We start from the raw sequence: 9,610 nt of genomic DNA, 5'->3' as shown, positions 1-9,610 counted from the left end.
AGAGAGAGAGAGAGAAGCAAATGCATTTGTGTTAGTTACAATAGTAAATATTCAAGTGTGTAGATACCCCCGTGTTCTCTCCACATGAACGGAATGTTCTCTCCCATCATGAAACAGACTTGGCTCTGGTTTGATGACAATTTTCCTCATTGTCCGGGTCCCAGTGGAGAGATGCACTTCCAGCCGGCCTTTGTTGAGGAGGATGGCATAGTACGCCTGAAACAACAGATGGGCATTGGAGACTAAATGGGGGTCTCATCTATGATGTGGTTCTAGAGAATCATCTGCCATGAGATCTTACCTAAGCAATTATGGCTCAATCTTTTCAGAGGCAGAGTTGTTAAAGTAGCTGGAAATATCTTTTTAATCATCTACTATGGGTTTTTCTGTTAGATGATGTGGAAAGTGGAGATCGTAACATAGCTGTCCTCTGCCAAGCAGGCTGGCGATGCTGAACATAACAGCTGTGCTTGTATTGGTGCTCTAACTCATACAACCCATCAGAAAACAAAGGGTCTCCACAGAGCCCTCCCCCTTCTATTCACAAATAGATAGCTTGCTTCTGACCATCAGATCTGACTTGCCACCTCATGACATTTTGAGTGTCCAATTTGTTCTCCGATCTGGTGGAAGAGATTGCTATCACAAACATGTAACTTGTCTTCCACATTTAGAAAGAAGGGAGACAATTTTTCATCCACAAATATGCCTGCTTTCTCCTTGCTGTTGTTGCCATAGCAACCAGTATGGTTTTGATAGCCGATTATGAACTCCAGGGAGCTTGAATACAGTCTTCATCACCAAAGCTGGTGCCACACACACTCCCTCTCTTGTGGACCACTGCAGCACCTGCTGCGCAAGGATAACTCAGTCCTCCATGAGTAATCAATGGCAGCAGAGGTGGTTTTGATTAACACAGTGATGCTTCAATAACGTACAAAACCCTATATGCAGGCAGTGTCTGGCACAAAATGTTCTAAGCATCTGCATTGATTAGCATGTGCTGTACCTCCAAAGGGCAACTGCAAACTATTTACTGATGAATTTCCTAGCTGATGGGAATTTTGATACGTCAAACCCATTTAGCAGATCATAAGCACAAATAACTCCGTGAATGTCAAAACCGTTAGCTTTGACTCTTAAACTATGTCAGATGTAGTCAGCACCAGTTCTCCAACAGACTTGAAGCACTCAATGTTGCCTCTTTTAGGAAGTAATTACTGTTTGATTTTAAAACCTAGATAGTTATTATCATTAAAATTTAATTTCTGATTTACTTTGTGCAACAGTGACTAATACACCCTGAATTTAATAGTTTGAATAAGAATATGTTCTGTTGTAAGAATTATCCTGGAAAATGGTGATTCTGTTCTATTGATTTAGTGTTGAGGACTAAATTTAAAGCCAGTAGGTAGTTCTTAATTATTTGACAATGACCAACAAAACACTTATTCTTTCATCTAAATCTATTTCAGAATGTTTGGTCTGATCTTTTTTATGTGTAGTATCATTTGCAATAGTGAGAAAATACTTTTAATATTCAAGATGAAAGGAGAAAGAATCCAAGAGAGGTTTTATATTTTATATTTATTTAGTGACTCTTATGTACTGTAAGAAGTAAAATAAAGCTATTTTACTTTTTGAAATTTTTTATTATGCCTATTTCCTATGTTTCTCGCAATGTAATTGGCACACGTGCAAGTGATGAAACTGTGTTCTCATTGTAAGAAATCTGCCTGTGAACCTAGTACTCAATTTAGGAAAGTAAGATTTCATCTACTAGGAATTTCTTCTTGATCCATTGCCCTGGTTTCCTATCTCACAGGTACATATTAATGTTGATTTTTATGTTTATGATTTCCATGCTCTTGAAAAATGATTTGTGCAAATTCACACATATTTATCTGCAAATAATATGTTGCCTCAGGCTTCTTTTTAAAATTTTTTTTTCTAATGTATTTGGTACAGGGTGTCACTACTCAGCTCCAATTCATAGTGATCCTCCTATTTTCAGCCTCCCTTGTGCTGGGATTAGAGGCCTGTACCACCACGCCTGGACTCTGTGGCCGGTTCAACACACGGTGTGCCCCGATGGTGCCAGGAATTGAACCACTGTTCCTGTGCTTGCCTAAGCAGGCAGTCAGCTGAGCTATCTGACCAGCCCTGCTCTGAGGTTTTTTATACTAGAAGTCTACAAGAATAGTATCTTATAGTATATCATGCATTTTCATTTTTAGTTAGCTTTTATTCACCAGTGTTGTCTTGTTTACTCTTTGTACAATTTACTCTTGTCACAACTGCTTAATATTCCATTATGCAAAAGTGCAGTTTGCTTATCTATTCTCCAGCTGGGGAACATTTCATTGTTTCTGGCCTTTCTGTCATCCCAAGAAGGGCTTCTAGGAAGAGTCTAGTCCAGGCCTCCTGTGCACCTACAGAGAGTGGGCTGGGCCTGGGAGAGGATTCCTGGTGTGCTCTAAACATGTGCATCTTCATAGGTAGCGTCAAATCACCTGCCAAGGTGACAGCAGCGATTCACTTTCTCCATTGGCAGAGAGTAGGAATGGCTTGGACCGAGGTGTCTCCCACACTGGATACAATCACCTGTCTTAATGTTTCGTCATTCTGATGGGTACAACATCTAGTGCAGGTTGGAGTTGGAGTTCCCTCATTATTTTGAGTTGAACAATTAAAAAATACATTTTTGAGCCACTGTTTTCTCGGCTGTGAACTGTCCATTCCTACCTTTGTCCATTGCTCTACAATTCTCCCTTCTACTTATTCGCTTGTAAGTTACTTTCTCACAGAGGTCAGTCATGTTTTTAGGTGATACAGCCATGCTTGTGCTTCGTGTATTCGGATGGCCATAATTCTCAATATTGGTGTAGTTCTGATCGAAGTGCCTTTTTGTTCAATAAATTGTTTTCTTCCTCAAGACCAAGAATGATCCTTCAATATTTTCTTTTGAAAAATCTTAAAGCTCTTTTTTTCCCCTCCAAATTTAAGACGAATTCACTGTGGATTTTATTTTATTTTACTTTTTGGTTTGGTATGAAGAAGAAACTCAGTTTAATTTTCTCCATATAGATAAATGACAGCTCTGGAGTTATGAAAAGTTCGCGTTTTCTCCATATTCCGTACGATCACTGTGAGGGGGTATCATTTCTGTCTAAGCTGGTTCTCTACCGTGTGTCACCAGGATAGAATTTTCCAAGAATTAAGATCATATTTTACAGTCAAAACTCTAGTTTTTAGGGCTCAGCAGACTAAAGTGCCTGCTTGGGCAAGCATAAGGGACTGGAGTTCTAGCCTGGTGTGCCGTGCTGGCCCTGCCTCACTGGGGAACACTGAGGTGGCGACTGAGATTGGGCGTGGTGGTGTATGCCTGTAATCCCAGTGCTTGGGAGGCTAAAAACAGGAGGATCATTATCAGTCAGATCTACATAGTGAGACCTTGAAGTCCCTCTACTAAATACATAAAAATAAAGTGAAAAACAAAAGAAAAAACCCTCTAGTTTTTAATGTACATATACTTGGTAGGACAGCCCTACCACCTGGTTCTTCTCTTTCAGGAGATTTTTTTTTTCTTTGATATAAATTGAAGAACTAGTGTTTCTTAATTTGCATAAAGATAAGTGGTATTTTCTTAAAATTGCATCTACATGTGATTTCAAGGATAACTGACGAATTTTTAATATTAGGGTTTTATGATTTCCATGCTCCTGAAAAATGATTGGTGCAAATTCACACATGTTTATCTGCAAATAATATGTTGCTTCGGGCTTCTTTTTAAAATTTTTTTTCTAATGTATTTGGTACAGGGTCTCACAACTCAGCTCCCATTCATAGTGATCCTCCCATTTTCCGCCTCCCCTGCACTGGGATTAGAGGCCTGTGCCACCACACCCAGATTCATTACCAGCAGAATATGCTCAATTCATGAGGACTATTTTTATAACTTTCAGGAAAATGTTATATTTTTGTCTATACAAATCCAATGTTAACTTTGTTATTTTTATTAAGTTACACAGTTGTACTTGCACTATATCTACTTGTTCTTTTCTTATTTCATTGGCTAAAATCCATGCAGATAATTCACCCATTATTCACATTTTGCAATGTCTTTCTATTAAGACTACTTGTTTTTGTCTTTTTACAGACAGCTAAAAGCGTGTTCTTTTTATTTCTTATTTTACTAAATCATGAATGGTTGTTATACTTTGTCCATTGTCCACATATATTCTGAGGTGATTATATGACTTTTAGATTTTCTAATATTAAATCACTCCTTCACTTCTGCAATAGCCCACATCATTCCTGGCTGTATAGATTTGATTTTGTTTGTGAATGCATTCGTGTAGGCCTTATCATTTTTAGAGAAAGAACAATATTTTATCATTTAGAATATAATTGACAGTAACTATTAAATACTAAGATGAAGTTAAAAGACATAAAGTAAAACATCACATGACCTGATTTCCAGGGTGTGTGCATGTCTAAGGATGTATTTGTAAAGCGCACCAAATCATGGTGGACTACTAGCTCTTTCCCTAATAGAAAGTAGATTAAATGGAAAAAAAATTAAATTTAAAAATACAGTTGAAGCGACTGAGGAAGTGCCAAAGGGATAAAGTATTTTGATGCCCCAGTGTGGCAACTGAGGATCACTGCTCACAGAATCAAATGGCTGGGATGTACACACTAGGCTTAGCTCCATTCAACGGCACACGCCGTACTCTTAATGCTCTGGGCAAATGGGTCAGAGCAGGGCCACACATGCCAGCTCAGCCTCTGTGAGAGCCCGTCTCAAGCACACAACTGCTGGCAGTGTAGCTCGGTGCAAGGGGCTGGGTTCAAGCCACAGCCGCATAAGAAAGAGAACCAATACTTCTGCAATATTCTCACAAGGAGGATGCACTGCAGATTTTACCCAAACACCCTGGCGTGGCAGCAAGCCGTGTCTAAGTTGGGTCAGCTCTGAGGCTCCTCTTACCCAGCCCCTTCTTATCCTTCTCTGTGTGCGCAGAGGGGGAACAGTCAGGCTCCACCAGGCTGTGTTGTCTCCCTTCATGCATCTGGGAGACTGAGTCTAGAAGAAGTTCTTTAAATGTAAATGTAAATGTAAATGTAAATGTAAATGTAAATGTAAATGTAAATGTAAATGTAAGGAATCCTAGCTGAATATCTACAGATCTGATATAAAGTTAGACTTAGAGGTCAGAAAACATAACACAATTTGAGTACATTTCAAGCTTTTGTCTTTAATACATGCATAAGTTGACCTATGTGAAACTGCAAATACAGGTGTGACTCAGGAGCTGATAACAGGAAACCTAGAGAAGCCCAAGAAAATCATCGGAGAGAATTAGCAGGCCGGGATGAGAGTGGAATGTTAGGCTCAGTTAGCTAAGAAGGGAGATAAGAGACTTAAGTCTAAAAATATAAAAAACGTTTAAATGGATGGGGTACCTGTCCAGTCTGCCTTCGTTTTCTCCTGGGTGGTACTGGGGATCCCCCACTTCCCAGGAGGATGATCCCCGATTCGTTCTCTGTGCTGAAGGAGAGATTGATTTCCGTTCCTACATCGAAGGGCACAGGAGCAAGCTCCACAAAACCAGGCGTGGGGAAGCTCACTGTGTAAACATTCTATAGGGAAAAGAAGAGAGGAAACAATTAGAAATGAGAACATAAAGTTTTGCTCCATTTCACTTTCTCTTCCCCTGCACTCAGGGATATACCAAGGTGTTCCAGTTGAGAAAACCCCACAGCTACGTGGAAAACTGAAAGACAACTAAGAAATGCTATTTCTAGTGATTACTTTGAATAGTCTGGTAGATTGGTTTAAAATAAAATTCTGGTCTTAGCTTTTAGTGTAGAACTTTTGATTTAAAATATTGAAAACATCACAGACAGGTAACACTTTATTTCAGTTTAAAATAATTACTAAAGCATTCTATATTCCTGTCCTCCTTGAAAATACTGTAATTCACCCTTCCAATGACTCTACAAGTTCAGTCCTTGTATTTTGAAGATGAGGGCAGCCTTGGCGCATATCTGTCTGCCTCTTCATGACCAGCTGATGAGAAAGATATCTATCACTATCAAATGAATAATCTCTAGAATAATTTTTAAAATATCTAATACAAATCAAATCTCAAAAATGAACAAACTGAACAGTCCTTGCCCTGTTTCCTTTTCTCACTATGAAAATAATATTATTGTTGCTGGTAATAAAATTAACATGGTTGTGCTTCAGAAAGCAAAAAAGCGCACAAGGGAGAAGCTCTCTCCCCTCCTAAGCTGTGCCACAACAGGCGGCGTTCTAGAAGCTTCTCATCCATTCATCGTGCTTCCCCAGCCTCGACCCTTGGCTGCAGTCTCTTCTGCCTGTTAAATGGAATCATGGCAGATATACTCCTTTGTACCGTCTTTTTTTTCATTTACACGCATGCTGGATAGCTGTCTATCAGTCAATGCAATTAATAGCAGGAGTTCTTTCCACAATGTAAATGTTCTAGTATTTGCCTAAACACTCCCCCAAAGTGCTTAAAATATGCAACCTGAAAATCCTGGATTTTTACCCCAAAGCGAGGAATCACCTCATATGGGCTAATTTCGAGCCTATTTAAATGACACGAGAGTTGGTGGAAATGTTATCATTTACTTCCTGTTCCCATTTTCAAACCACAGAGTCTTCGATAGTTCAGATAAAGCCATTGCACAGACTTGTCACTCTTTATCCGCGTCACCTTTCTGGAACACATTTTGGTGGTGACCCGCTCCCGCTCGCAGGGGAGCGTCACCGCCGAGCCATCGCTTCCACACACAGGCCACTTGCGTTCCGGGTGACTTCTCATCTGCATGTTCACGTCTTCTGAACATGGACGAGAGCCAAGCTCGAAGATGAGTTGTCAGTAAAAATTTCCCTCGGAAGCCTGGCTAGACCCTTCGAGTTTTAATTCTTTCTGTCTTCTCACGCCCGAACCCAGGGTGGGTGTCTGTGGCCAATTCTAAGTTGGACCCTGCAGCTATGAATGAAGAAATCACTGGAAGTTCTGTTCCAGTCTTAACTGGACCATCCAAAAGCACACTTGCTTTTCTCCCTTTCCCTGTCCTCTCCTCACTTCCTTGAACTCCACCGATGTACTTTAAAATAATTTTCATTGGTGAAAGGATCCCAAATGATCAGTTTTACCATAGTAGGCCCATTAAAAATGTGCGACAACCTTAATGTTTTCTTCGTTCAAAAAACTTATCACCGTGGAGTGAGTGCCTACAAAATTCCTTCGAATGCTTGCTGCTGCCCACTGGATCCTGCTTACGGGGACTTTAATGGAGTGAAGCTATGCCCTGGGTCTTTTCCAGACAACGCTAGAGTATCAGTAGAGTATCAGTACAGAATGTTCAAGTGGGATTTTCTTGACCGCCTCTAGACTACTTTAACAACAGAAGGACCCTAAAAGATCAGTCAATTAGGAACGTTGCAATGACATCACGCAAGTCTTCGGGGGCCTCGATACTCCAGGACCCCATCTGTGTTATTTCAAAGCCCAGACATTAGACTTCGAAACTGTGGGCAAGATGCTATATGCTTGTACTTATGCTATAAATTATTACTTGCTGTTTGTTTACATCTCAATACATTCTAGAGAAAAATAATGCGGCTACTATATCTATATATAGTAGGAAAAATAAGATCAATTTAAAATTGATGCAGAGATTGAGGAAAAGTAGTTTTAGAAAAGAGAACATGAAGAGATACTAACTAAAGATGCATGTTATGAAGGATTAGGCATTCAGGAACATGGAGCAGGATTCTGACTCTTCATGCAAACTGTAATTTATAGAATGCTTTGATCTTGCTTAATCATTTGTGTATAGCTAAGACCACCACTAGTAGAAGTCTACAATATGTTAGTAAAAGCCCAATCTTCATAAAGGCATTCCAGCTAAGCAAGTGAAATATGGTAGGAATCTATTCAGGGAATCTAGAGAAGTTGACCAACCTCCAGCGAACAACCTTTGGTAACACCAACGTAATCAGGGCTGCTGAGGATATTGTACGGCGTTCTCGAAATTTCAATATCTTTGAGGCATCCAGAATATTTTCGCACATTGACTTCTGGCCTATTGAATAGTCAAACAGAAAACAAAAGCAACATCATTAGGGTGATGGCGCTGCAGGCTTTGAGCCCCGGAAAAAGGTCACGTGCAGCAAGGTGGCGCCCAGGCAGCTCGCGTCTAAGGAAGCCGGCACACTCACATCTGCACCCAGCAAGCCACGCTCTTCCTTACTGCTTCTTGGATTAACCGTGTTAACAGCATCCCGACAAACGGGTCTGGACGCAATTTTCTTCTCTTTAAAATAATTTCATTTGTAACATTTTAATACAATTTTCAGGAATTGACTGATTGGTTAAAGCTTTATTTGTATAATGAAGTAAGTGCTTACTTTTTTTTCACTGAAGGCCAGAAAAATGTGTTGGTAGCATAATCAAACTATGTTAAGATAGCTTTCAAAAAATCTTGCTTCTAATTTAGAAAAACACAGTTTTATTTTGAAAAAAAAATTCTTTGATCATTTGGTTCTAGTAGTTGGACTAAAATTTAATATTACTTATTTTTAAAAAGCTTTAAAGTAAAGCAAAATCCAAGAAACATTCTTCTGGATTACATAGCTCAAAAATGTAACTTTTAAAATTACATGTCCAGATTCAGCCCAAGGTTTGTATTCTATATTGAAATAATAGCAAAACAAAACCACCAAGTGCAGTAGCATGCGTTCACTAACCGTGGCCCTGACCCTGTTCCCAAAGAGCTTGAACGCTCTTTCTGCTTGCTTCTTACATCAGAGCAGACACGCTAGCAGGTTAGCGGTGGATCCCTGGCCTCTTTGCCAGGCAGCTCGCTCTGGTTCATTACGTGACATCACATGAGTGGTGTGACTCCGCTCAGGGCCCTCACCTGTGCCGTTGGCGTGCTAGTCGCGACAGGACCCACATTACGAAGCTGTGCCATTGTGCACCTTAATGCAGAGCCCCGCAGCTGCATGTGCTCGGCCCAGCTCGTCAGACTCCTGTGCTGGCGGCTTCCTGGGCCACCACAGAGCTGTCCTGCTGAGCTTTCTGTGCCTACACAGTGTCCTGTTCAGCAGTGCCCAAGTCAGTGGTCACAAGCCATCAGTGACCATGAGGACTAACAATATACCTTGTTCCAAAGAAGAACTGAGTATCAAATGTTACTTGTTTTTAATTAAAAATGACAGCCATTACAGGTAATGGCTACTATCTTGAACAGGGAAGGGACTTATGAATAACCATGTATTATTTTCCTCTGTGATGTTAATAAGCATCTGTAGAAACTGCATTGGACACCAATATTGTGTTCGACAAAGTCATGATGAATTCTCTTTTCATTGTTCCCTGGTGCCAAGTTTCTGTTTTCATCTTAATAAAAACCACATGGCATAAGGAAAAGCAGGTGGAAAAGTAAATTAGACCCTGGCAGTGTGTATGGCGTGATTTATTTCATGTCAGGTATGTGTTTCGCTCCCCATCTCTACTCCTCTCTCTGGAACTTTCTGTTTCCTTTGCTCGTCCCCTCTGCCCTC

At 40.2% G+C, this 9,610-nt stretch overlaps 1 protein-coding gene across 1 annotated transcript in view; it reads right to left on the bottom strand.

The window, feature by feature from the left end:
* Lama2 (laminin subunit alpha 2) overlaps window positions 1–9,610 on the bottom strand; it is a 639,722-nt gene that overhangs the window by 27,900 nt on the left and 602,212 nt on the right. The window contains exons 54-56 of the mRNA XM_023714262.1: window positions 8,007–8,127; window positions 5,470–5,646; window positions 68–216 (exon numbers count right to left, since the gene is read on the bottom strand). Coding sequence (XP_023570030.1) covers window positions 68–216; window positions 5,470–5,646; window positions 8,007–8,127 — 447 coding nt within the window. The remainder of the gene's footprint in view (window positions 1–67; window positions 217–5,469; window positions 5,647–8,006; window positions 8,128–9,610) is intronic.

Source organism: Octodon degus, unplaced genomic scaffold (genome assembly GCF_000260255.1).
Source record: "Octodon degus isolate 3935 unplaced genomic scaffold, OctDeg1.0 scaffold00034, whole genome shotgun sequence".
Classification (NCBI taxonomy): Eukaryota; Metazoa; Chordata; class Mammalia; order Rodentia; family Octodontidae; genus Octodon; species Octodon degus.
Note: the sequence above shows the minus strand (reverse complement) of the source record. Positions and strands in the feature narration are given on the sequence as shown.